Consider the following 27,478-nt stretch of genomic DNA (forward strand, 5'->3'; position numbering starts at 1 on the left):
TATCTGTGGTAGGGCTGGTATGAGGAGGATGAGAGGTCTGGCTGTTGGACCTCATATTTGGCCTTGACCTTTGGCAGGGCAGCTAGGTCCTTATAATCCAGGATCTCATTCTCCACTCTGGCCTGGAGAGAGGACACACACAAACACCCACCAAAGACAGAGACGACAGCAACGAGACCCAACATCAAACACGTGGACTATGCACGGTAACAAAGCAGAATGGAAACTCCACCAGTGACTCTGAGCAGATCATGCAGCGGTGAGAGGAGAGGGAGAGAGCTGACGGAGCACAAACTCATCTGTACATGCACATACAGGACGTGCATGTGTGCTCATCAAAGGTACACATGCACGCTGCAGAACCTGACAGCATTGTAAGTTGTTGACCTTCAGGGGCACAGCATGTGTGAGAGAGAGAGGAGGGGAAGCAAAGACAGCTAGAGAAAGAGAGAGAGAGACCGAGGAGACAGTATGGACAACAAGCGTGCTTACATTGCTGCATTTTTCCCTCGTCCATCACCTTAAACAGAAAGGTCACTGATTATGAGGTGAGAGCAGGGCAGAGCGGTGACTCCCGTGTGCATGCAGACAACCCTAGACACGCTAGTAGTGCCAACATGCAGCAACACCAGCAGCAGCAGGCTGCCAAGCAGCACGGCTGGACCCTGTTCCACATCCGGCTGAAGTGCTTTGTCTTGAAGTAGAACTGGTCCAACCCTGGAGTGCACAATGCGACAACCTTCACATAAACCTGGCCTGTTCCTCAACTAGCCTCCATCTTTTTCGCACACACACACACACACACACAGGTCCTCTTTTTACAAGTTTCTCAGAGCAATGTCTATATGCAGAGTGCTCCAACCATCTCATTAGGAGGAAAGGCATGGTTGGAGTAGGGATTTCATGAGCATGCAGAAGTCTTGTGCTAACATGAGCAGTATGTTACATTCGTGCATCGTTGTAGATACCACAGCACATCACTGTTTTGTCCACAAGTTCTTCCATATGCTCCAAAACATCCTGACAATAGCCCCAATTCATCATATCTAAATCACAGACAATCCCACCACTGCAATGCTTCTCTGCGGGGACAGCCTCTCGCCTCTCACACCCACCTGATGCTCTGCTTCTCACTGAGGTGACTGTTGAAACAAAACCTTTATTACAATGCTGCTCCAGCTGGCTTGGAGTGCGCATATTAAGAAGCTCCCACCATTCAAGCTCATACCTGCCTATTATCAGCCTTAGCAAGCTCAATATCTGAACTCACGTAACTCCACACGGCAAGCTTTTAGAGTCGCAAAAGTCCCGAACAATTAGTTGAATCATCCAATGAAAGAATGCTAATCTACAAGAATTTTAAAGCTACAGTAATCAATGTTTTTATATTAACGATGCGTCAAATGACGAGTGTCATGAACGACGCATGTCACTTGTAGTGACGAACCGAAAGAGAATTGTTACCTCATCGTACCACCTTAGCTCAGCAGAGCTTTTTAGCGTGTTCCAGCACAGTGTTTTGGTTTAACGGCTTGCAGCTTTAATGTTTTGGTTCGGTCTCACCCCTCAAAGTCAGACAAAGTTAGCAATTAGCTGCACAATGGAGAATTTAGCAGAGCCAGATAGGTGTTAGTGGAGAACAAAACAGAGCTAAACAGCGAGTGAATACAGGACTTACACTCATTAGGTGGACACAAACAAGACTCCAAATGAATGCTAATGTTGAACCACTGCTGGATGTGTAAAAAGGCAACTGTTTGTTATCGCGTTCACCGTATCAGCTTTATATGTGATAACACAGTTTTGTGTTCACAGCTTGTTGTGCTGCCCCCAAGTGGCCAAAAAGCCAATTAATGTTGCTTTAATAATTATTGTTGTTCAGAAAAAATAAGCAAGTAGAGAGCACCATTTCAAGCTTTTCATACGCATTTGTTCCTATTTACAATTAACTCATATATTCATTGATAACTGCAATAATAATTACTTCCTACTTTATTTAATACAAACCAAGGCAAAGTAATTCAACAGTAGCCAATCAGGTCAGTTAAAGACCACATAAACAGTAGGGTTCTCCCCGGGAATCACCAGCCGTCACCGTGTGGTGTTTTTTGTGTGTGCGTGCGTGCGCGAGAGATGAGAGCGACAAATGAAGGTTTCTCCCAACCTGGACAACACTTCCTCCTTTAGATAATCTGTGTACACACCAAACACACTTGTAAAGTCCACATAATCCACATACACTGACAAGCTAAGTAAAGATGTAAAAATCATGGATAGGAAAGGCAGAAGTGACTTGAAAAAGTCTTTTCATTTGTCTTGTAGGCGATGAGACTGTTAAAAGAAGCAGGAAATAAGAGAAGAGCAAAGATAAAGTAGTTTGTTCCATTTCCTTTCAGCTCTAGTCAGTCGAGTTAAAATGTCCATAAAGTCGGTCTTTATAATCACTATCGCATGTTTACCTGCCTGGCGGCTCACAGCAGGTCTGTGAAAAGCAATCAAGTTTTTCCAGCTCTATAATCAGTAACATGATGCATCAACATCAGCTGGAGCGTAAAACAGATCAAATAACTTGAATCAACTATCATAACTTTGTATTTGAAATGCTGCGACTGGGTCACGACTTACCCTGTTAAAGCTGTCACTTCTAGCCTCACACTAAAGCCCACAAGGGGGACAAGTGTATTTGTTGTCTTTTACAATGTGGAAAAATGTTGTACTGTGGGGGGGGGCAGCACCCAATTCAGAAAAAAAAACACATGGGGAGAAAACACATTTTGTATTTCCAGCTATTTCAACACAAAAGCACTGTAGATCTACTGGGGTCTCTATGAAGAATTCTCTGCAGGTGGTTTGCAATATCAAACAACGATTACTGTGACCACCTAATCTACAAATATCTCATCTCCACATCCAGATATCTGAATGGACTCAGGATGAGTGGGATCCACTTTCTAGAACAACAATCAGACTGTGGATCAGCACTTGGTTTCCTGCCTCTCCAAGCAGCTGGGGGGAGACTGAAGCAACAGGATCGATATTTTTACAGCGCACTATCATTGTGTTATCTTACATGTACAAAAGGAGGGACTTCCAGGGGAAAAGAAGTGTCATAGCACCTACATGGGTATTCTTAGACCAGTCATTACTTGTCGTAAGCGTCACATTGGAGGAAATGGAAATTTTGAGAATGCAATTGTGCAGTTAGGGTGAGAATTCCTTAATTTCATTATTTAACGTTTAGGTATACATATTCCCAGCAATATTCCACTGGTTTCCAGTGAAACCAGTGAAGAGTAGAGAGCCTCAGCGAGGGTGCTGCCGTCAGAGGTCTGGGGGGAAGGAAACACACACGTTGCGTGTTTGAGAGGGTCCCACCGTTTTGAAGAGACCAATTAAGACATAAAACAAACATTCATATTGAAGGGTTATTTTTATATGTTTTTATATATTATCTTTCTAAGAGACTGAATAAAGCAGCTTATGGTTCTTATTAAACTCAGGTGCTTGTACTGAACAGAGGTGTTTTTCTGCAAAGAATGAACCCAAAGATATATGGTTGTCTATATGTGAAAAACAACCCCTTGTATGGAAACGGCATGACAATTTGAAAAACTGTCCTTGGGTGCTGTGGTTTGTCTTGTCTTTTTCTACAGATAAGTCGTTAAATAGGGAGAGTCAATCACGTCCAGAGTGAAATGTCCGTACGAGGGAGGCACATACCTGAGGAGGGACTGAGGTCTCAGCCAATAAGAAGATGACCGTGCCGACAATGTTATTTACTTTGTTTAAACTTAATATCTGCTGGACCAGGGAGAGAATAGTCACTCAGACTTGGTGAACTGATGTGAATGCTGTATGCTCGTCAGGGATGCATAGTCTGGTCCAGAGCTCTGTAAGCAACCTCAATCTTTAAGACACTTCTGTATTTTAATAAATAGATGTGAATTGAACCTTTTGCGTCCTGCATACTTCCCTAAACGACTGCGCGAGTCCTGATGTTTTGAAGGATGGACTCAACAATATCTAAATCCACTTTACCAAGCTGCCCAAAGAGACGTAAACCAGCCAACCCTCGCTTGCCAGCTAAACGTCTTTTGCAGCAGTGTTTCAGGATTAGAAAAGTAGACTTACATTCGGTGCCGCTTGTGTCCATGTGAGCCGTTGAAATTCAGTGCAGGCCCATGCGTGAGTGACTGTGAGAAGGCGTGTGGACGAGCCGCTGCTGACGGGACGCAGTGACTACATGACTTATCTGCGGGTCGGGAACTGGAGGCATGCCGCTTCTCTGCTGGGTCCTAAAGTCATCCCTTCCGTAGAGCTAGCTTCGTAGCTCTTACGGGTGGAGCTAGACAATGCTACGTCCAGTGCTTCCTCATGCTAGAGGAGCAGTTTGACAAGTTGGGAGTAAAAATGAAACTTAGCTAGCTGGGGCCAGCAGCTTGCTTAGCTTAGCTTAGTTTAGCATAAAGATTGGAAACAAGGGGAAACAGCTAGCCTGGCTCTGTCCAAGGGCAACGAGATCCACCCACCAACTCTGAAAGGTCACTAATTAACAGGAATTCGTAAAGCAAACACACACACAAACAAACTATGGCGCTTAATTGGTCTCAAAACCCGCGCACATACACACCGGGCGCGTGCACAAGACAGCATCCTCGCGAGGGAGCATTTCTGCTCCGCGTGCACACCTGCGTTCCCGCAAGCCCCGGGCTCTGACGAGCACGAGCTCGCAACTGCTCGCTGCTCGCGAGGACGCCGGTGCTGATAGTAAGCCACAGAGGACGAGGCAGTCGTGTTCCAATGACAGCTAAAATACTGACCCCAGCGGCGGAGGGTCGCACCTGACCACGGTCTACACGTAGAGGCAGACTGAGTGCAAATGCAAACTGGAGTACGTGAAGTTTCACAAAGACAAAGAGGGGATGAGTTGAGCTTCGGCAGTGTTCTGCAGTGTCTCCTCCTACCTGTTAACTGTAAAAAGTTTGGCTTCAGTCTCCTTATGAGTCTGGTCGTACATGCAGCCTTGCTACTATTTTACACTAAGTGCAAATCAAAGAATCCTTATCAACACTTACCATTTCCGTTTGTGGCAGTTTGATTAAATACAACTTTATCAGGAATATGAAGCATGTGAGCACAGTATGAACAAAATCGCAAAGCCCTTACATATAAAAACATGGTCTAGACATGTGCACAGGGGTCAACGACTAATAAATTATCCCCTTATTGCAAACAATGTCTTGGATAATACATTGTAAACAATATAAAAACAGACGGATGCATAGAGCTACATGTTAATTGCTGTCAGGGTGTTGCCACTGACCTTATCCTATAAGGTCAACCCTCTCCACCCACACACAGCCTTGTCTCAACAAACCCCAAGAATGCTCAGCCATTTCTTTTTAGTGTTACATTCAGAGATAAGCCAAAAGTAGTAGAGTGTCTTCCTTTCTTTTTACAGTCCAGTAGCATCATTACTCCCAAACTCTGTCTCAGTTACCGTCGTATGATGACAGAGGGAACATTTAGGGCAACACCACTGCTCGCCTGCCAGCCGGTTACTGGCGATATTTTATACTCACTTACGTTCTGGCATCTTTCTTTTTATGACAGAGCTGAAGTGTCAACCAGCAGAAAGAGGAAATCTACGATATGTCCAGATAGATTTTAATATATGTCTTCTAAAGTGCTTTCTGACTCTAGAAATATTACTAAAGAGAGATGGACTTCATAGAAGTGATGTGCTGAGCAGATTTCCCCATTTTTAGAAGTTCAAGTAATAACTCAGAAACAGCTGCTATGTTTTATATAGAACTAAACGCTGCTGAACTAAAATATTTGATTCTATTCTGAAGACAAAACAGGTTTTCACTCAACAGTAACACTCTGCATGCATTTGCACCAATACATATCACACAGTACAAAGCCTAATGAATATCATTGCATGGTATTGAAATCCAACACATTCATGTATGAGTTGGGTTTTTTTTTTGAACCAAAAATTGATTTTAATGGAAACCCGTGGGCTTACACAGTTATTTTTGCAACAGTGTCGTGGCATATTCACATTTGTGAGATAAGATAATGTCTCAAAGTAATAATGATGTAATGCAGCCCTCAACCATACCAACCATAGAAGATAGATTGTGTGTCATTCTTTTGATGTTTATCCAATTAGTTACGTAGCAAAGCAAACTACATGTGTCCTAAACACATGGCCATTAAAGAACCCGGCAGCCGGTATAAATCTGAATTCTTTACTGCATATATAGGCCGTGAATTACAGGCATTATATCAGTTGCACTCTGTATTTCTATCATAGCTCAACTCTGATCAAGTTGACCAGGTGTTTGGAGAAACCTGCAGGACAATGGTAGCATGTTAGGAGACAGAGGAGGACAGAATAATCAAGCACCACACCACAAACAACCCAGAGTTAATTCAGATGCTTTGAAGGGGTTTTATTTAGGGTCACATCATTTTCCCCACTTCATGCAATCACCTCACTGAAGCTGAAATTTGGAAATGGTTTGCGCCTCTTGTGCATTGTCACAGGCCTGCTCTGTACTTGAAATAATAGTAGCCTATAACAATATGAAAACACACTTTGATTGCAAAAGTAAAACCTGCTGGTAAAACAGGAACAACAGAGTCCAAACTGAGATGTTTCTTCCTGTTATCACTCAGTATTTAAAAGGCTTTGTTTGCACTGTTTGATCACAGCAAAGGTCTCTGTAGAAATCTGGTTGACTTGTAGTTGATCAAGTGGCAGTTCAGGGTTCCCTTGACTGCAAAGCAAAACACAAGAGCTGAAAGACATTTCAGACCAGACTCATCAAGTTATTACATGTGCTGTGATAAAGGTCAAGCTGCCTTCAGACTGCTGTTCAGAGAATTTAGTTTCCTACTGAATTCACCTTTGTGCACAGTGTGAATCATTTTGTTTGGCAGGTAGAGTTTGATGAGGATTGGTTAAGTGCGGTTGGATAACTAACAGATGACGTCTCGATCACTTCATCATTTCTGACAATAAGAGTGCATGAGTTGATATTTACCTTTTACATGAGAGCTTTCACACGTCATATTGCTCCTCTCCCCTCCTCCCCTCTCTTCTTCTGTTGTTTCTCCTCATTTCATTTTCTCTTCTTTTTTAACGTCTTTTCTTTTCTCGTCTTGTCCCTTCTCTTTGATCGTTTCTCCTCTTCTCTCTCTAAAACAAAATGCAGACAAAAGGGAGTACCAGTTAAAAGCTTCAAATAACTTCACAGAAGAGACAGGCCAGAGTAATAGAAGAACGGAAGAGTGAACTTTGTAATATCTGATGATAACATTAGATAAATGGATATTTACCTTTACAAGAGGGAGTTCACACGTCATGTTGCCCTCCTGCCTCCTCCCCTCTCTTCTTCTGCTGTTTCTCCTCATTTCATTTTCTCTTCTTTTTTAACGTCTTTTCTTTTCTCGTCTTGTCCCTTCTCTTTGATCATTTCTCTTCTTCTCTAAAACAAAATGCAGACAAAAGGGGAACCACAGTTAAATCTGAAGAGAATACATGTGACCAGGTTAATTATTTATTACTTCATGAATGTGATAATAACATTTCAGTAAATCAATAATTACATTTTTCTTCTGTTGTTTCTTTTCTTTTCATTTTCTCTGCTCTCCTTTTTCTCTTCTCCTCTCTTCTTTTCCCGTCTCTTCAGTCTCTTCTTAAATCCTGTCTTTTCCTTTTCTCTTTCCAAAAAAATAAAAACAAATGCAGTAAAGGGGGAATAACAGTTAAATCTTCAGAGAATAATGGTGAAGAGATGGATTATTCATGTGTATCATCTAGATAATATGAATTAAACTGATCTTTCCTTTTTGACTGAGAGGGTTCACTCTTCATATCGCCCTCCGCCTCCTCTCCTCTCCTTTCTTCTCGTTTCATTTTCTCCTGTCTTCGGTATCTCTGTGTTTCTCTAAAAATAAAATGCAGACAAAAGGGAGTAACAGTTAAAAAGACAGGCCAGAATAATAGAAGAATGGAAGAGTGAACTTTGTAAAATCTGATGATAACATTAGATAAATGGATATTTACCTTTTACATGAGAGGGAGTTCACACGTCATGTTGCCCTCCCGCCTCCGCTCCTCTCCGTTTTTCTAGTTTTGTTTTCTCCTCTCTTCTTTAATTGTTTCTCCTCTCCTCTCTCTAAAAATAAAACGCAGACAAAAGGGAGTCTGTAACAATTGAAAACTTCAAGTAACTTATGAAGAGAAGAACAAATGACTGAACGGCACAAAATCTGCTAATAACATTAGATAAATGGATATTTACCTTTTACATGAGAGGGTTCACACGTCACGTTGCCCTCCCGCCTCCTCTCCTCCCTCTTGAAGAAAAATGGGAGACAAGCAGGTCATAGTTAGAAACTTTAGAAATCAGGTAAACAGAGGAATAATTCATTTTTGCATGAAATCTGACAATAACATGAAATATTTACCTTTTACATGAGAGCGTTCACACGTCGTAATGCCTCCTAACTCCTCTTCTCTTTGCTGTAATCTTCATCTCACCTTTTCCTTTCTTTTCTCTTCGCCTCCCTTCTCTTCTCTTTTTTTCCTGGCTTCCTCTTGTCTTCTCTTCTCTCTCACATACTTTCTCTTTCCTACTGTAATACTTCTTCTCTAACGCAACTACACCTGCTACTGCTAAGATTACTTTTCCCTCCCAGTTTGGACCCTGTGACAGGGTGCACCAGTTTCTACACCCATGTTGCTAGCACTACTCTCACAGCTTCTCCCACTACAACCATTTCTTCTCCTTCTTCTCTACCTATTGTGGACCCCGCACCGAGGTCCTCGTCACTGCAGACTCTGTCGGTCTAGGGTGGGCGTCGACAGACATATGAACCTCCTTGACATGGTGTCGCCATCCTTTTCTTTTTCTGTCACCGAGGAGCTTCACTGGGAGGTCGAAACACGTTGGAGGTTCACGCTATCCCCCCCAGATCACGCTCGCTCTGTGCAGACACCCTGCCTGAGTCATGGTGCAGCAACAAGAACACAGTTCTGACCAGAGCTTGCTCTTTTAAACTAATGCAATTAAAAAGAATTCAGTAGAATTCAAATCAATTAATTCTACTCAATTCAAAAGGATTAAATAATAAAATCAAAGAAATTTGCCACAAAGTAAATTAATTCAAAGAAATTCAATTCAACTAAATTCTGATTCATTCGGTTCAAATGAATTCAAAAACATTAACCACAATGTAATTCAGTTCAAATTAATTAAAAACGATTCAAGTAAATTCAAATCAATTCATTTCAAATAAATTCAAAGCAATTCAAATTAATTCATATAAATTCAATTCAAAGCAATTAAATTTAATTCAATTCAAATTAATTCAAAGAAATTTAAATAAATTCAAAGAAATTAAGTTCAAATGAATTCAAATGAATAACGAAAAATGAATTCAGATTCAGGGCTAAAGCGCTTACCTGGAGTCTTACCTGCAGGTTCAACAGCTCTCTTGCGCCCCATGGAGTCGAATGGTTCTCTACTCTCCATGAGAAGCCTCAGGTTCTTCGCCCACTCCGGCTCAGGCCTGTTCCCAAACAACCCAGGCATTTCAGGGCGGCACGCTTCCAAAGGCTCACTGGGTGGCTTACCTTTTCCAGGGGGGGCCGCTTCGACACACTTACTGGGTGGCTTACCTGTTCCAGGGGGGCCCAATGCCACACGCTTACTGGGTGGCTCTGCTGTTCCAGGGGGGCCCGCTGCCACACGCTTACCTGGAGTCTTACCTGCAGGTTCAACAGCTCTCTTGCGCCCCATGGAGTCGAATGGTTCTCTACTCTCCATGAGACGCCTCAGGTTCTTCGCCCACTCCGGCTCAGGCCTGTTCCCAAACAACCCAGGCATTTCAGGGCGGCACGCTTCCAAAGGCTCACTGGGTGGCTTACCTGTTCCAGGGGGGCCCGCTGCCACACGCTTACTGGGTGGCTCTGCTGTTCCAGGGGGGCCCGCTGCCACACGCTTACTGGGTGGCTCTGCTGTTCCAGGGGGGCCCGCTGCCACACGCTTACTGGGTGGCTTACCTGTTCCAGGGGGGCCCGCTGCCACACGCTTACTGGGTGGCTGTGCTGTTCCAGGGGGGCCCGCTGCCACACGCTTACTGGGTGGCTCTGCTGTTCCAGGGGGGCCCGCTTCCGAAGGCTCACTGGGTCTCCGAGGTTGGATCAAGGAGCTCGTCATCGGCAGCCTTCTTAGGATGATCCTGGTTGGGTGATCTGATGCCACAAGAGCCCAGTGGTGCGCCTCTGACCCTGGAGGGGGGGAATAAGAGGGAGAGCTCAGGGGGGAGCTAGGGTAGATGCTAGGGGAGGAGCAAGAGGAGGAGCTAGAGGAAGAGTGAGAGGAGGAGCAAGAAGAGGAGCGAGAGGAGGAGCGAGAGGATGAGCGAGAGGAGGAGCGAGAGGAGGAGCTTGAGGATGACCGAGAGGAGAAACTAGAGGAGGAGCGAGAGGAGGAGCTAGAGGATGAGCGAGAGGAGGAGCTAGAGGAGGAGCTTGAGGATGAGCGAGAGGAGGAGTGAGAGGAGGAGCGAGAGGAGGAGCTAGAGGAGGAGCGAGAGGAGGAGCGAGAGGAGGAGTGAGAGGAAGAGCTTGAGGATGAGCGAGAGGAGGAGTGAGAGGAGGAGCTAGAGGATGAGCGAGAGGAGGAGCTAGAGGAGGAGCGAGAGGAGGAGCGAGAGGAGGAGCGAGAGGAGGAGCGAGAGGAGGAGCTAGAGGAGGAGCGAGAGGAGGAGTGAGAGGAGGAGCTAGAGGATGAGCGAGAGGAGGAGCTAGAGGAGGAGCGAGAGGAGGAGCTAGAGGAGGAGCGAGAGGAGGAGCTAGAGGATGAGCGAGAGGAGGAGCTAGAGGAGGAGCTTGAAGTGGAGCAAGAGGAGGAGGTGGAAGAGGAGAGAGAGGAGGAGGATCCAGCTGGGGGGCCAGTTAAGGAGCCACTGTGGGAGGCTGGCGCTGGGACCCCACGGAGGATGAGCCGTGGGCTGGTTGGCCGGGTGGGGTGTGGAACGAGGACCGTTGTCCAGGTGTAGTGTTGCTCCATCTGAAGGTGGAAACAAAAACAACCTTTAGACCTCTGCTCCACATCACATAAACAAACCATGAACTTATTTACCATCATAACTTTAGGGAAAAGCCGTCACATCATTGAATTAAAAGTACTACACTGCAATAATACTACAAATAGAACTCTGAAAATAAAAGCCATGCATTAAATGATACTTAGTGCAAAGTACATGAGTATTTGCAGTAAATACAAATAGGCAAGTGTTGCCATGGAAAGAAGCCTTACATACAGTACGAGCACCAATTAAGTTTAAGTGAACAGAATACAGTTTCATGTCAAATGACTGAATACATGTTAATGGCAAACTGAGCAAATTCAATCTGAATCTACTTGTGAAAACCCATCAAAATGATGTATTATTTATTATCAATAATAAATGAGCATATGAAGGATTAGACCAGCTATTATTTTTATTGTTTAAAACATATGACAACTATTTTCCTTTTAACGATCAATTAATTGCTATGACGTATATGAGGATATATTGTCCGGAAAAAAAAAAAAAAAACGTCCCCATCATTATTCCCTGGATCCCAAGTTCACATACTGTAATTGCTTTTTTTGACTGATCAAAAGTCAAAAACCCCAAAATGTTGTTTACTATCATAGGAAAAGAGGGAAAACTCGCAAATATTCACATTTGAGAAGCTGGTACAAGTGTTTTTGTCTTTGGTATTTCTGCCTAAAAAATATTTCAACAACTAATCAATTATCAGAATTGTTGCCAATTCATTTTCTGTCAATTGATTGCTCTATTAATCGACTAATCATTTCAGCTCTAGAGTACTGGTTAGTTTCTGGGGGCCTGAGGAAAACAATGAAACTGCCATGTAATGTGGAGGTCAACAGGGGCCTTGCATAAGCCCTACATACACACACCCCTACAGGCATCATTTAAACACATGTCATTTTAAAGGCTGACTGACAAACCTGCGCATCCCATAGGCCTATTAACATAATAAAGGTGAAATACTATTGTCACTACATGTATTAGCCTACTTATGGCGTAGGATATGGAAACATGATTTTGAATGACTATTTCTCAGCCTGCTTGTTTGTTTAATAGGTTAAGGGGAACAAACCGAGAAAGCAGCTTTGGGTTTCCTTATTCAAACTTCAGTCAAAACGGTCTGTCCCATTTTTCTAGTGTACACTGCTCAATGAACGTTTTGCCAATATTAGCAGTTTCATGTGAATGTTGGAGGGTCTGAAAGTCTCAACGGCAAAACATATTGAAAACAACAAAAGTGTAAAAGTCTCACTTCTTCTTCTCAGCGACGTCAGTAGGTGTTCAGTGGATGTCCAGATGCAAACTCTCCTTTGTTTCTTTCTCTTAACGAAATGCTCGAGTGAAAGTAGCAAACCGTGTTCTTTCTGACCGTTAGAAAGGTTGTTTGTGTTTAAACGATGCTCATTGGTAGAAGATGCACCTGGAGACAGCACATGGCAACCATGGAATCTGCAGGTCCGTTCTGATGACACGTCGCATCTCACCTGCAGAGGTCTCAGCCAGTCAAGACGAGCTCAGGCCCAGATTCAACTAGAGTTGTGGAGTAAAAAGTGCAACCTTTCTCTCTGAATTGAAGTGGAACAAAGTAGCATTGAATTCAAACACTTCAGAAAAGGAAAACGCAGTTGTTGAGTTACTTTCTCGAGGCCTGCCCGCATTAGTCTCAGCTATTCCAAACTGCATGAAATCCATCCACCCTGAGGTGCCCTGGTCGGATCCCGCTCGTTCCTAACTCGTTGGGATCACGTCTTGGGGTACCAAAGCCCCCTTGCTGCGGGACCCGGTCTTTGTAAACTCTGTAGAGTGACGGAATCATTGTACTGATCAACACACACGGTCAAACATCATGTCTTGATAGGATGCAACATCTCCAGTGATGTTTCTTTATCTTCTTATTTCCATGGAAAACCGTCAGTGGCCACTGCTGTTTGTTGGTCCTACAGCGCCTCCACCCGGAGGAGAGGAGCAAGGACCATCGGTCACACCGGTTAACGCAACACACACACACACACAGAGTAGGTTCTTTCTGAACGTGATGGAATGAACTCCATGAAGTAGAAAGCAGTCCCAAACCATAGCCTTCACATTTTGTTCTGTTTTGATCTTTCAAATGAAGTAACTGTGGCCGCAAGAAGTACATCAGACTCTACAATTCAACTGCTTTTGCCGGGCCCACTGACATTGAACTGCTTCTGGACTAAACTTGCCTTATTCTGGATTGTTAACACTCTGCTCTTTGCAAACCACGACGACCGGGACACTTGAATATATCGTGAATTGAAACGTGGACTTACCTTTTAATGGATTCATCTTCAGCGCTCTATGCTTTCATCTATCCATCTATCACAAAACTTACACCTTTTGTACATATTACAGAATATAATGTGATATATAAACAGATCCAACTTGGCCATAAATGTGCTTCAGAGAGGCTAGTGACCTTTGGACAAAGCCAGGCGAGCTGTTTCCCCGTGGCACCGTCCAGCTACATATTTATCACACAGACATGAGAGTGGTACGGATCTTCTGATCCTTTAGGGAATTATATTAAAAATGGATGGTTTTCGATTATGAACAAAAGAGAGGAGACTGATTTTGATTTGAAGTTTAACATTTAGTGACAAAATCCAAAATTACAGTATTCAAAGGAAGTAGAGTCTTCAACAACCCTGGATCTTTGTCAGTGTGGCAAATACCTTGCAAAGCATTTCGTTGTGTGTGAATATAATCTCTGTCGCTACAAAATGATTAGAGTTTCGTTCTGGAACCGATCTGCTCATCTGTATATTTGCATTCTCACTTTGGTTTTCATTTTCACACACATCTATGCAGGTCACACGTACATTTGAAAAAGTTGTGTCCACCTCAGATCGCCTTGTGTTTGTTTCTGTATCAATTAGTGTAAACCAGAGGGACACGGTATTCAATGTGAAAGCGCAAATACAGGGGAATAGGTGAACAAAATGCCCCCTTTGAATCCAAAGCAAAGCGATGCTGTATGCTCACACACTCCTTCTTCTCAGGTCATCGTTCACACTGATAAAGTGTCATAAATGATATACTGTATCTACATTCTACTCATTCAGATTGCTGGTGCTGCACACTCATAACTAAGAGAGCATCACAAATAAGGCAAAGCCAAAATTCTCCTCAATGTGTTGTAGTACTGCGGCTCTGGTCACAGACATCCCCTCGTGTGGTCCTATACGGGCACAGTCATGCCTTCCTCCGTCCTTCAGGCTTAAGAAAAGCACAACACTAGTGTACTACAGTCTCTGTCACATACACTCCACTCCAGCACACGGCCACAGTTGCACCGGCAACCGTGTAACAGTTTGTCAGTCCATCTGTGCGTAACGTGTCTGCGGCCTCCCCCTCGGCTTCCCAGAAGTCCCCGCTGGTGTGACCGGAATTTGGTTGGTCGTATGAGGAGATCTAGAACGGGTTCTCGGCCACGGCAGTGAAACTGAGTGGAAGTCTTCCTACCTTTCTCTTTGCTTCCTACAGTCACGGATGTCCATACAATACTAAAAGAGTCGGGCCTGTTTCTTTAGCTCATTCCTCTTCCACAGAGCCAGCCGGTCAAAATCCTCCACTGTCACACCAACTCCTCTGGGGACAGGTGACGCTGAGAACCAAGGGAGACCAAGTGCAGTTATCACGTCAAGTCTCACGTTCATCTATTACGCTCTTCTTTTCAACAGGTCTGTAGGTACCACTGAGGACACCGTGGTCATATCCTCCAGAATATTTTTTAACGGCAAAAAGACAAGTAAACATTCAGCGACTGCACACATATTACCAATGTAATGCGTCAGTGTAATGTGATTACTTTTTTAAAGTCATGAGTAGAAAGAAGGATTGCAAATTGAAATCCATTAATTACGCATTACTTTTGGTGCTGAGCAATTACTAAAGTTACTGTTAATATTAATGACTTTTTCATTGAGACTGGTGTAATGAGTTGATTACAATTTTCAAGAAACTTTTCCAACACTGCATATTACATATGTTTATATACATTAAATTAAAATAGAATTGAGTCTTTTCACCCAGAATTACTGTACATACAGACCACAATGTAAAATATAAATGTTAAAAAGTGAAATGGGCATTTTTTTCAAAATAGAGAATTTGGTTGGTGGCGTGTCACAGTATTCTCTGGTGGGTGTGGTTCTGCGGGGAGACTTATAACCTTAGTATCTCTAAAACCTTGGCCATTTCATTAGTGTTTCACTGGACCAGGGCCCCTGTCCTCCCAGCACAGTTAACCTACTGACTCATTCATAACTTACCTCCAGTCTGGCTCTGTCTACATCTTTGGGCAGCCTGTTGCGCCCTCTGGTGGTGACAATCAGTGCTTCATGGGGTAAATCTGCAGGGAAGGAGAGGCAGCCATGCTTTATCAGACTTCAGAGACATGTTTACGATGAAAGTAATAAGCGATTGTGGTAAAACCTTACCTTGTACTCTGCTGGGAGAAAAAGACAAAGATTATCAAGAAAAAGCATTTTATTATTTCCCTCAATCTAATAAGGCGTAGGTGTTTTAAATTGATATGAAATGACCTCTGCTTCCCCAGTTGACCTCACTGCCACTGTGGTACTGGTACTGGTACTGGTAGCAGTCTGCACTCTGAGGCTGCAGGTGCAAAAGGGGACAATGAGTTAAACAAGAACAGCCGGACACATTTTTCAGACTAAAATATTGTTTATAAATACGTAAGCTCTCGGAATCAAAACCACGGGGACACTATTCAGCTGCCTAACAAAACAGAATCAATTTTAAAGGTGAAAGATGAGTCAGAAATAAGTCCAAAGCCTGTATGTAAAAATAAAAAGCTAATCATTTCATGTTATGTCTCGCTCACTGTGGTCTCAACCTCTGGATGCCGTTGCGTCCATATCCAGGTAGTGAGGAGGACTTAAAAAACAAAATCTAAAATGTAGAGAACAGTAGTAAAATATCACCTTGGTCAAGCCAGCAGTTGCTTCAATTTTCATGCAGTTCGGCACAATGAAATTAGAAAACAGTGGCAGGTCTATGCCAGAAGATGGCGCTCACGACTAACCAAAATGTTCCCAAAGTTCCAGATGTGTGCACATCATACTGGAGCTTTGTGATGTGAAGTAACTGAATCCAGCACAAATCCATCAATCATGATGAACTAATGCCAGCTTCCATTCAAAAAAATACATTTAAAAACAGCTATAGAATGTTTATGAAATATAAATGATAAACTTACCACTAACGGTGCTGTACTGAGATCGGGAAGCTGTGAAATAAAGAAGTTACGTGGCTTCTTCCTTACTGCAAAAAACACAAATGCTGCAGCATTTTTAATCTGCCCCGCTCTAAATTTTGTTTAGATTCCATGAAAAATATTCAGAAAATGGCTGAAGAGATTTGTCAGCCACCTGCCTGGTTAAAAGGCTTAACAAAGAAACAGAAAAGGAGCGAGTCGGGTACCCGTCCAGCCCTGGGAGGAATAAGAAACATCAAAGGGCCAATAAGGCAGAAAGAGGCCGAGCAATCACATACAATCACACCAGCGCAAAAACACACCGCGTGCTCCACCATCTAATCGCACTACACAGCTTGTATGGTTACAAGCCTTTTCTTGCCTTTCAACCGTAGCCAACAGAGTCCGGTTCAGTTGTGTCCCCTCCCATCTGAGAAATGCCTTTAATGAGAGATCTTACTGCTCATAAATAAAACAGGGTATGGGACACCAGCTCTGAGAGGGAGAGAGTGAGATACGCAGATAGATGGATGGATAGATAGAGAATTAATGGAGTAGAATACAGAGAGCGATTTCAGGAGAGGGAGAAGGAGAAAAAAGATGGAGATTGAGAAAGAGATGGGGCAAGGAAGTGAAAGGAAGTACCTAAAGGGGGATTAGCTGGATAGAGTTGAAGACAGGCTGGTGTCTGATTGTCAGGGGCTGAAATAACTCTCCCAATACGCTGCACGACCAGTGAAGCTTGGCCCTTACAAACAGAAACAGCTCTGGTGGGTTCAGGTCCAGCTTATTACATCTGGCATGGCTGCACACCTGGTCTAACACTCTGTTTTCTGTAGCTTGAAATGTTCAGACTCAGTGTGATCACATATCCTCACAGCAATGACAGGCCTCATCTGCTGCTGCTGGCCTACCACAGGTTCGGCAGCAGCTCTTCTCCCATCCCAACATCTTTCCACCTGGATAAACCACCCAGCCTGCATCCGCAACCTCACTGCCCTAGCCCCAAACCCCAAAGACAGTTTATGCCGAGGCTCATAAAAAGCCCCCGTGGCATGATATGTGATCACACTGGAAGGGACATGGCTGCACAGAAATACATTTGGAGGTGGTGTTCCTGAACTTGCAGAAACACCAGGAACAAGAGACAAAAGAGGGAGATGCAAAGGGGGCAGAGGGTGGATCCTTACAGCCGTTGACAGTGTTGTTGTACGCCGTGGTGCCGTAGCCTGTAGTGTTGAGTGTTTCCTTGCTCCCACAACGAGAATTCCTCGACCTACCCCAGGGGTCGTTGTCATAGGAACCAGATCTAGCTTTCATCTCCTCCTTTAGGATCGTCCTCCCGATACCACTCCCGATCTGGGAGGAAAGAGGGCGAGGAAAGAGGCAGACGGGGAGAAAAATGGAAAGAGACATTGGGGAAAACTGCTAATTGAATGTACGGTGGTTGCAAGTTGGTGAGGGATGCAAACAAAGAAAAGGAGCATAGTTTAAGCACCATACTGTAAAAAGTGCATTATTTATGGATGTTTCTGGGTGATACGGTCTACTGGTATGTGCCAGACTATTTCTTGGCTAGGAGCGGGGCCTCTCCAGCCATCCAGGTTTTTGTGTGGGTTAAACATACATAAACAGGACATAACATGTTAATTAGTGAGTATTACAGCTGTGGGTACACAGATTTTGTTCCTCTTTTACGATCATATATCGTTGTTTCACTTTGGGGGCTCTCAGAGAAGCTGGTTTGACAGCAGAGCCTGGTTCCCTAGAGGGTTTGGGGTCGTCCTTCAGCCAGGGTTTTCCACGTCCATCCTCCTCGGCCTGAACCTCGGATGTGGGTTCAGCAGGAGGTACCAGAGAAGCTGGTTCCAGAGCAGAGTTTATCTCTAGACTATTTTGATTTATTATTTCATTGATTGATTGTTATTGTCACGTATCACTGGGTGACACATCTACTCACGTCATTTATGTTTGTTTTAAAAAATGTTGTCACCACTACATAGTGTTGCTTGGAAATACAAGAGAAGAAGATTTCAGGATGAGGATTTACGGTACCGGTTTGTTTGGCAAATGTAATGGATCTTTATGAATGACATAAAGATAAACATAACCTAAGGAGTCAAGTGGGGCATGAGACTTGCTCCTTGTTGCAAAACAAGAACAATGCTGTTTATTGATTTCCTTCTACATAGATCGTCAACTGATGAGGAAGGTGATTTTTTTACTCGGGACCTGCTTTACTCTCAGTCTCTTAGTATTGATATAACGTATGAAGCCATCAAATGTGTTCAAGAGTCTTTTCCATGATTGTCATTGCAAAATGAGTCAACTGGAAACGTTAAAAAGTCAGCAAGCAAGATGGCATTTTCAACCAACTCACGGAGCTAACGTTAGATTGATTAGCTAACTAGCTAGCTCCAGCTGAAAAAGTGTAACAACCGTTGCAATTTCAGGCATAGCGACAGTAACTAAGGGGGGCAGGGCTGAGCGAACGGTCAGTTATAGCCAATTACAGCCCTACTGTGGCCTATGAACTACTGTAAACTCTGACAACTCAGCTTCAGACCTTTTGATTATGTAAACACTATAAAAGCAGCTTATTATTCATGCCTCCTTCCTGCAGTTGAATTTCACAGTTGAACATCAGTGTTGTTGCAGAGACATCGTCAGTGTAAATGCATCCACTTTTGCAAACAAGAGCTCTTCACCATCTCTTATTCTTTCATCCTCTAAAGCTCAAGCTCCTTCCCTTTTAGTTAGAGATTCACATCTCAACTTAAGTCGCGTCAAATGCTCCAAGTCTTTCCGGGGTTCGGACGTGCACCGAGGCCAATCCGTAGGGATGTGTGCAGACACGAGTCTATGAGATCTGCTATTTGCTCTCTGGAGCATGATGGCCAATTTTCAATACTGACAGAAAAGTTCAAGAAATCATACTCAACTTATTTTGCCAGCAGTCTGCTGGGGCTTTCAAATAAGCTCATGTGTGGTAATATTTATTATTAAGCTTCAAGGAGTCAGATCTTTAAGAGCACAATAAAAAGGCAATTTTCCCATATTTAGACCCAAAGCACCAAAGAGGGAAAACTCTCTGGAAAGAAGAGGCCTGTTTTGGTACAGGATGACTATTTCCTCAGATATTAATCGTGGCAGTGACACACTGCATACAGGGTGTGAGCAAGTGAAAAAGTTGTCTCTGAACGATCAACAAGTCCCCTGGCACTTTGGTGACTACAGTGACCAAGGCACCACAATGTCTGTGGTCCCCTCGCTCCCAAGGGCCTTAATAGCGTGTGTGTATGTGTGTGTGTGTGTGTGTGTGTGTGTGTGTGTGGATGTATGTGCGCGCGCATAGGCGTATCTAAGGCGTATCATAGCTTGTCCCTCTCTGAAAGAAAACTAGGTCTACTTTATTGGTCCACCTGACCTGAGGAGTAATTATTGACTGTGGAGGAAAGGATGTGACAGGATGACGGAAAACTAAAAAAGTTTCTTCTTGTATGACATATTTATTGATCATTTCTTTATACAAATCAATGTGAAGTCCATCACAAATCTACTGTGCAAAAGTGTAGGTAGGGGTTTAAAAAACTTGACACACATTTCTCGCATGTTAACAAAACAAACACTTCTCAAATTACATTCTGTGTGTATGGGTTTTTTTTCTTTTGTTTTTGTGACTTTGCACTCCGGCTATTTTACTCATCCCCTAAACAACCCTGGAAGGTGCAGTGGTGTGACCATGAACAGAGGCAGGGCCAAAGTTCCCTAAAACGGGTAAGTACTTGGTTGTCCTCAAGGCCGAAGACAGTTTGCTTGAACGCTTTCTCAGACTTCTTTTCTGGTTATTTTTGCTAACTGATTTTGCAGAAATACCTCAAAAATAATTCCGGGGAGGTTACATATCCAAAAATGATAAATAGGTCAAAGAGGCATTGTGCTCCCTTGGGCACCAGGTTTGGATTTGTACTTCTCTTGCTATTTGTGTTCCTGTAGGGTGCACCTGTATGTATGTTGGTAGAGTAATCTCCTACCAACATAGACATAGTGGCACGTGTGTATACTGTGTGCCACACTCTTTTCATGTACCTCAAAAACTCTGTTAGTCATTTAGCTAAACATTAATTATTTATGCTATTTGCCTTCAACGATTTTTTGTTTCTACTTCCTTTTGTTCAATGGATTACTATTACATATTTGACTTTTCCCTCCCTCACCGACTTCTCCTTCCCTACCCACTTATGCCATGTTCTGTAGGATTTTAACTTTGTTTTATTATTATTATTTTATTAAGTCTATATAACTAGATAACTTTTGCTGAGCAGCTGCAACGATGGCCTTTGAGGCCACAAGTGGTAATTACAGGACACCGGTGCATTCAAATCTGCTGGGCTGCAAGTCCGAGCGGTACAGGGTACTGGAACGGACAGGAAAGGAAAGGAAACATGACTTCATCTGGAGTAAAGACCCCGACTGAGTGACTAGCAAAGACAGCCGATATATGTGGTTACTATTAGTGGGAACATTAGGAGAAAAATAAAGCTGGCCCCGCTAGACAATGAGTTAGATTGTGTAACTTAGTGTTACACGTCTGCTGAATAAAGCTAACCTTAGTTTACTTTACAGCATTCATTGTCCTACCATTAGGATACTGAATCACACTCACAAACAGCAATCGCGGGATACTGTAATTCCCACACCAAAGTGTCACTTGGACACAGTAACCAACGCAGAAGCCAGGTCAAGTGAAGCAGATGCCATCTCCGAGTCTGTTCGGAGACCCAGTTGTTGCTATGATTCTCTCAGTCGTGTGACTGTTGGACCAAGTGTTACATTTTTTTCTTGCTCTGCCATTTTTCACTTTCTTTACTGTCCTCTTGACCCTCTGCTCATAATACTCTTTTCTTCTGTAATTCTTCAGTTGGTGGTGGCTCCTTCACCTGACAAGTTTGTTGCAATCGTCTTTGTTTTTGTTAAATTATGAAGCGAGTCACTAGAGTGACTCACTGTTACAGAGTGTGTCGCTGGTGTCTTTGCATTTAGGTTGGAACCTTTGCTCACACCTTGTTGCCTGGGGACACACATGACGGTATCTCTCAACTGGGACATCCAGAAAGTGGTCTCACCCGACCATTTTTGAAAAAGGAGGATTTCACAGACAAAACAAAAGACAAAATTGTTATTGCTTGGAGATCTAACATTTGTTTTTTATCAGGGAGAATTTACAATTTACTTTTTGTACATTTAAAAGCAAATTTCTAGGCTTTGGGAACTATTTTTCAATGCACTTGGGCGTTTCAAACCTTTTTTTGCTTTCCTTTTTGTTTGTCTTAAGAGTTTGAGACACATTGTTTGTACTGAAGGGAAAAAACAAGAAAGCAAGTTTCTTGTTCCTTTATTGAGCTATAAAAGATCTTGTTGGCCTTACATGCCCCCTGCTTCCTAATGTTTACTGAATAGGAGAGGAAAGGGTGATGTGTCACAGCCGAGTAGCAGGTATATATACATTTTAAACTCCTTGGCTTTCCAAGTAGTGCTGTTAAAAACAGCTATCTCTCAGTCTGAGAACGTCATCTAGGGCAAAAGGGAACTGACAACCCCCTTGTTTTAGAGTTTAGTCAGAAGAAATTGTATTCCATTAGAGAGACTATTCATAAAGTGACTTGCTTTTATGAGCCGGAAGACATTTATCATCTATAGCTTAATCTACCATCTACAGAGTTGTTTCCTTGGCTTTTTTAACCTTTGCTCTCTCCAGTGCAAAAGAAATTAGTTCATAAGAATGGCATTTTATACACATATTGTTTATTGGTGGAGTTTTGGGCTAACGACAGAATTCAAACTTGTGTTTTTCTGCTGTTAATATTAATGAGCTTCTGTAGTTCTACATGAGTATTCAATGGAGTGCAGAGCATAAAATTGTTCAGCAAAGTCTCTAAAGATCATTTGAAAGTAACCCCGGGAATACTTAAAAAGGAAGAACAATCCAGTGCTTACTTTGGCCCAATTTGACTTGTTTTCAGCTTGTGCTAAACTCATGACACTGGAGATAAGGGAGAAGCCCTACAACATAATTCAACATGGAGATCATGTATGCAAACATTTCTTCCTTTGGCTCATTAGGTTCCAGCAATCTAATCCTGAGCAGTTTCTCTGTTTCTGGCCTTCCCTGAACTCTCACTCTCGCTTGTTTTTCTCTGTCATTTTCCATTGTGCCATTACCATAAAATGTAGTGCTTGTTAATATCTTATTACTGTAATTCAAGAAATGCCATTAGGCATGCTATTCTCTCCAAAAGTGTAGTTAAATTCAAGTAGCTCCACATCTATTGACCAAATCACTCGATATTATTGTCTGTATTTTAAACTCATCCTGTCAAGAAATTGCTGAAGTATTTTAATAAAAACCCATACCTGCTTCTAACTCACAGTGTCATACAAGGAGCTTCCTGCACAAATGGACGTCATTATTGGACTTCACGTGAACCCAAGCCCAAAATGTGACTGTCCACTTTCCATTACGTTCAGCCTGGACTGCGGCCATTGCCAGGCAAATGTCAGAAATCTTTTTCTCCTTCCTTCTCTGTGTCTCTCTCACCTGTTGTAAGAGGCTACTGAAGCTTAGGCATTGTGTTTTACTGACCACCTCTGGCTAAAATGAGGAACAACAGCATCGTGATGTGGTTTATAACAAAGCACAAAATCAATATGATGGCTCTCTCTGGTGGAACTTTGAAGACATGACCAAATTAACGAGGCTCTGCCCAAAAAGGCCATGACTTATTAAAACTGTATAAACTGTTTTTTAATTTAATTTCTGCATCACCTTCAGTTAAACGCAGTCACATCTGGGAGTTTCCTGGTGAAAATGCAATTTAATGCCTGCTGCATAATGTGCCTTGCTCATGGCAAAATGGTCGTTGGCGTTAAGGGGGGAAGAGTTATCTTTGCTTTTGTATTTTGGAACCTGTATTTGTAAAAAACATCTTTAGTGGTGGAAAGTATCTAAATACATTACACTTTACTTAAATACAGTTTAGGTACTTTTATTTCAGTCTTCAGACATTTCTGCACCATTATAAAATTATTTTATGAAAACACTTTGTTTTACAATTTCCTAATAATTTCCAAGAAGTTTCCTGAAAAGACCCGTGTAAGTAGATACTCCCTATTTTTAAAATAGAGGCAGTTTTCAGTTGATACATCTCCTAACTGCCAGTGTGATCTAGAGAGTCTTGTAGTGTACAGGAGGTACGCTGGACATGCTAAAAAGTGAAAATTGCCTGCTGGGAAGCACACAGTTCAACACATAGGGTGACTTAAATTTCCAGTGACAAGTGAATATTGAACGAATAGTTATTTTGGATTTGAATATAACTTTTATTTAAAGAAAATTCATAATTCCTATCTTCTATTCATATCTTTCAATTAATGTTTTAATTAGTACCAAACTATATTGTTATTTCCTGGAAAATAGTACATTCTATGTAATGTAATAGTATTAATGTAATGTACATTTTTCTGATAATACTGTTCATTTCCTTAAGTCAAAGTTTTGAATGTAGCATCTTTACTTGTAATTGGGTATTTTTGCTTTATGGTATTACTGTATTTACAAAAGTAAAGGCTCTGAATACATCCTCTTACAAAAAAAGCAACAACAAAAACAACAAAAAAAATGTAGACATTGTGCACACTTACCTTTTCACATACTTTTTAGAAAAAAATCCTGTTTCTGGGTGATTTATTGCTGCTAACTTATTATGGTTAACATTTTGTGTAACTACCGAGTAATACTTTTGCATTTTCAAATTATATTCTGTACCAGTATTTGCGCATTTGCACACAGCAGATGGTGCTTAAGACGACAAAAAACAACAACAAAAAAACTGGGGCTAAAATGTAAAATGTTTTATTTACTGAAAAACAAGTGACTGAAAATAAAATTGGGAAGGAAAACATATTCCACATAACAAAACAATGTTCATTCTATAAACAGATATGTGAACAAAGTGATTTTATTTTGAATTTGAATTTATGTATTTAATACATCAGGATAATCAGTCAGTTTCTGTTTCAGTGGCTACAAAGCAACAGCACAGTGGTTGAAGGAGCCAGCGGAGGAAGCCCATCGCTCTCTTCTCCTTAGTCATGTTGACTTCTGAGTGATCTATACCAACGACCACAAAGTCAAGAGGAGGGCTCAGAGGAGCTGGTGAAGCTTGAACCACTGTGGAGTCTGGTTCTCTGGTGGGCTTTTGGTCCTCCTCCAGGTCGGGCCTTTCATTTCTATTCTCCCTGTCCTGGACATTAGTAATGGGAGGAGTTTCAGTAGAGGCTGTCTGAGGGGCTGGTGGAGGAGACAATACATCAGAGTTTGTCTCTGGACTGGGTGTGGGTTCTTTTGTTTCACCCAGGCTGGGGGTCATGCCATCCTGCACTGCTGTAATGACCAGAGGATGAGCAGGAGGCGTCAGAGGAGTCGGAGAAGCTGGTTCCAGAGCAGAGTCTGGTGCTCTGGCGGGTTTTGGGTCCTTCTCAAGGCTGGGTTTTCCACATCCATCCTCCTTGGCCCGAACTGGAGTCAAAGACACAGGTTCAGCAGAGCGTGTCAGTGGAGCTGGAACCGCAGCAGAGTCTGGTTCTTTGATTGGTTCTACATCCTGTTCAAGGCTTGCTTTTTCCATAACATCCTCCCTAGCCTGAACATTGAATGCATGTTCAGCGGGGGCTGTCAGGGAAGCTGGTTCCACAGCAGAGTCTGGTGCTCTGGCGGTTTTTGGGTCCTTCTCAAGGCTGGGTTTTCCACATCCATCCTCCTTGGCCTGAACCTTAATCATAGATGCAGGATCAGCAGAGCGTGTCAGTGGAGCTGGAACCGCAGCAGAGTCTGGTTCGTTGGTTGGTTCTACGTCCTGTTCAAGGCTTGCTTTTTCAATTACATCCTCCCTAGCCTGAACCTTGAATGCAGGTTCAGCAGGGGTGTCAGAGAAGCTGTTTCCACGGCAGAAGCTGCTGCTCTGGTGGGTTTTGGGTCCTTCTCAAGGCTGGGTTTTTCAGTTAAATCCCCCCTGGCCTGTACCTTGTACGCATGTTCAACGGGGGCTGTCAGAGAAGGTGGTTTGACAGCAGAGCCTGGCTCCCTAGAGGGTTTGGGGTCGTTTTTCAGGCTGGGTTTGCCACGTCCATCCTCCTTGGCCTGAACCTCGGATGTGGGTTCACCAGGAGGTACCAGAGAAGCTGGTTCCAGAGCAGAGTTTATCTCTAGACTGGATGTTGGCTTCTCCTCAGAAAGGGGGGCAGGAGGTTCAAGAGTGGGTGTCAAATGCGCCGGCACTCTGGGGCTGAAACATCTCACAAATCTTTCCCGTTACCACATCAACAATTCTACAGAGCAGCACGGGTGCGAAGCTCTTGATCCTGTTCACCACGATATCGTGTGGGTACGTCTGCCTGATCTCTGTCAGGATAGACAGGACCATGTCGTCCCTGATGGAGCGGGAGAAGGTGGCCTGACAGTCCAGAGTGGTGAGAACATTGGAGACACTGTCCAAAGTGGCCTTTGCAACCCGTACAGACAGTTTGCTGAGCTGCTCGGAAGGCATGTTCAATAGGGGGCGAGGAGGAAGCACCCAGAAGCCCTGCAGGACTCTGGGAACAATCTCCATCACCACCTCTTGGGGACAGAGCACTTTGGAGCAGGGTGCCTCCTGCTGCTCCTCTCTCAGGATCTTGGCATAGTCTTGTGCCATGCTGAGGACTTTAGGATGTCTGTGGGTTACAGTCAATATAATGACATTTTAAAACCCGTCAGAATTTCACAGAAATATTAAAACCACTGTACTTCAACCGTTCATAAGTAACGCGTGCCAAAGGAGACTCACTGAAAATTAGGAGGTAGGGGCTCTGGGGACTTGAGGAGCATTCGGGCTTCAAACTCAACGTCCCTCATTTTATTGCTGACGTTCACTGCCCACACCTGAAACAAGAAATTAGATATGAAGTGCAGCTCTGACATATTTAAAGAGTCAAATCAAAATAATAATTGATTCCAAACTAAGTCTTCTTGGGACTCTAGTTTTATCAGCATCAGAAGAGGCTTGGCATCTTCCTCATCAAAATCCTCCAGTTCAAACTCCCAAAGACTTCAACCAGAAACAAAACACAAGCATTATCTTTACTGTAATTTATTTCATTAGGGACAGATTGGTGGGGCAGGAGCAGAGGTCAAGGTCTAGTGACGGACTGCGTGTTTGTGTCTAAGCAACTCACCGTTCTCTCAGCATTTTTGCTCTCCTCCAAAATGAGGTCGATCATGTCTTCAGCAGTCACCTGAGATGGGATCTGGTTTTTCTGCTGAAGCTTGAGGAGTTCCATCACCAGTGCAATCTAAAAACGTAAAGGAGATACGTCATTTTTAAGCATGAAAAGACATAGTTTATCCAGATTTACCTGGCATTTTCTACTGGTGTGGGTTTGGGAGGATAGTAGGTCTTACCTGGGACTTGTAACTCTTTATATGCCAGCAGAGCTGCAGAGCCCGATCATATATGATTGTTTCAAACACCTTTAAATGAAATGAGATAAAGTTATTCATTAGTTTTAGCCTTTTTTTTTACAATACACCTGAAAATGTTTAGTCTAACTCCAGTTAAAAAAAAAACTTTCTGACATACCTTGATGGGTCTGTAGATTCCTCTGCTTCCTTCAAGAAACTCCATTGATATTTACTTACTGTATGTCACAATACAGAACAAACAAAAATGTCAAAGCAACAACCAAAATGTCACTACTATGAGTTCGACGATAGACCTGAGAGAACTCAAACAAGTTTGATCCTCCTGGCACAAGTGAACAGAGTGAGTTCAGGCTGTAGAGTGTGTGAGGTCTGAAGTTCCCCTCTGATTGTTGAGTCACATACTAACCATTCAAGAAGTGAACTCATCATCTCACACATTGTGGTAGGTCTCCAAGGAAACCAGGGAAATAATAAAGTGTAAGACCAACACTACTCTGAAATGATGCATACATAATATATAAAACAATTTGGTGTCCAAACTCAGTTGATGGTGACACGAGCAGCCGTTAATTGCATATCAACATATTGTT

General features: G+C 42.9%; 2 protein-coding genes and 3 long non-coding RNA genes across 6 annotated transcripts; all 5 read right to left on the bottom strand.

The window, feature by feature from the left end:
- Positions 1–6,376: 6,376 nt before the first annotated feature.
- LOC120787257 lies at positions 6,377–7,480 on the bottom strand. Its single transcript, XR_005706890.1, has 3 exons — positions 7,351–7,480; positions 7,056–7,210; positions 6,377–6,788 (listed from the first exon to the last, which is right to left on the bottom strand). It is a non-coding gene; the product is annotated as an uncharacterized LOC120787257 (long non-coding RNA).
- A 187-nt stretch (positions 7,481–7,667) lies between these two features.
- On the bottom strand, positions 7,668–10,389 carry LOC120787252 (collagen alpha-1(I) chain-like). The gene is made up of 4 exons (XM_040122920.1): positions 9,494–10,389; positions 8,319–9,020; positions 8,081–8,192; positions 7,668–7,961 (listed from the first exon to the last, which is right to left on the bottom strand). Exons 1-2 carry the CDS (start codon positions 10,236–10,238, stop codon positions 8,974–8,976), a joined length of 792 nt encoding a protein of 263 aa, XP_039978854.1. The 5' UTR covers positions 10,239–10,389; the 3' UTR covers positions 7,668–7,961; positions 8,081–8,192; positions 8,319–8,973.
- Positions 10,390–13,765: 3,376 nt separating this feature from the next.
- On the bottom strand, positions 13,766–15,769 carry LOC120787256. The gene is made up of 4 exons (XR_005706889.1): positions 15,696–15,769; positions 15,591–15,598; positions 15,423–15,502; positions 13,766–14,755 (listed from the first exon to the last, which is right to left on the bottom strand). It is a non-coding gene; the product is annotated as an uncharacterized LOC120787256 (long non-coding RNA).
- Positions 15,770–24,295: 8,526 nt separating this feature from the next.
- LOC120787246 (vegetative cell wall protein gp1-like) lies at positions 24,296–26,579 on the bottom strand. Of its 2 annotated transcripts, none has more exons than XM_040122916.1 (2): positions 26,254–26,579; positions 24,296–26,140 (listed from the first exon to the last, which is right to left on the bottom strand). In XM_040122916.1, exon 2 carries the CDS (start codon positions 25,207–25,209, stop codon positions 24,430–24,432), a length of 780 nt encoding a protein of 259 aa, XP_039978850.1. In that variant the 5' UTR covers positions 25,210–26,140; positions 26,254–26,579; the 3' UTR covers positions 24,296–24,429. Both variants share the same exon structure in this region, with proteins under 2 accessions (XP_039978850.1, XP_039978851.1).
- Positions 26,580–26,655: 76 nt separating this feature from the next.
- Positions 26,656–27,469, bottom strand: LOC120787247. The gene is made up of 3 exons (XR_005706885.1): positions 27,046–27,469; positions 26,868–26,936; positions 26,656–26,758 (listed from the first exon to the last, which is right to left on the bottom strand). It is a non-coding gene; the product is annotated as an uncharacterized LOC120787247 (long non-coding RNA).
- Between the last annotated feature and the right edge of the window lie 9 nt (positions 27,470–27,478).

The sequence above is a fragment of the Xiphias gladius genome, unplaced genomic scaffold (genome assembly GCF_016859285.1).
Source record: "Xiphias gladius isolate SHS-SW01 ecotype Sanya breed wild unplaced genomic scaffold, ASM1685928v1 HiC_scaffold_1321, whole genome shotgun sequence".
Lineage (NCBI taxonomy): Eukaryota > Metazoa > Chordata > Actinopteri > Istiophoriformes > Xiphiidae > Xiphias > Xiphias gladius.

Bases quoted from the DNA above. Each gene is read 5' to 3' on its own strand.
- LOC120787252 (XM_040122920.1), bottom strand. From the start codon at position 10,238: ATGACGAGCTCCTTGATCCAACCTCGGAGACCCAGTGAGCCTTCGGAA. The intron at 9,021-9,493 runs GTAAGACTCCAG...ACCATGACTCAG, and splicing joins GAGAGCTGTTGAACCTGCAG to GCAGGGTGTCTGCACAGAGC.
- LOC120787246 (XM_040122916.1), bottom strand. From the start codon at position 25,209: ATGATTAAGGTTCAGGCCAAGGAGGATGGATGTGGAAAACCCAGCCTT.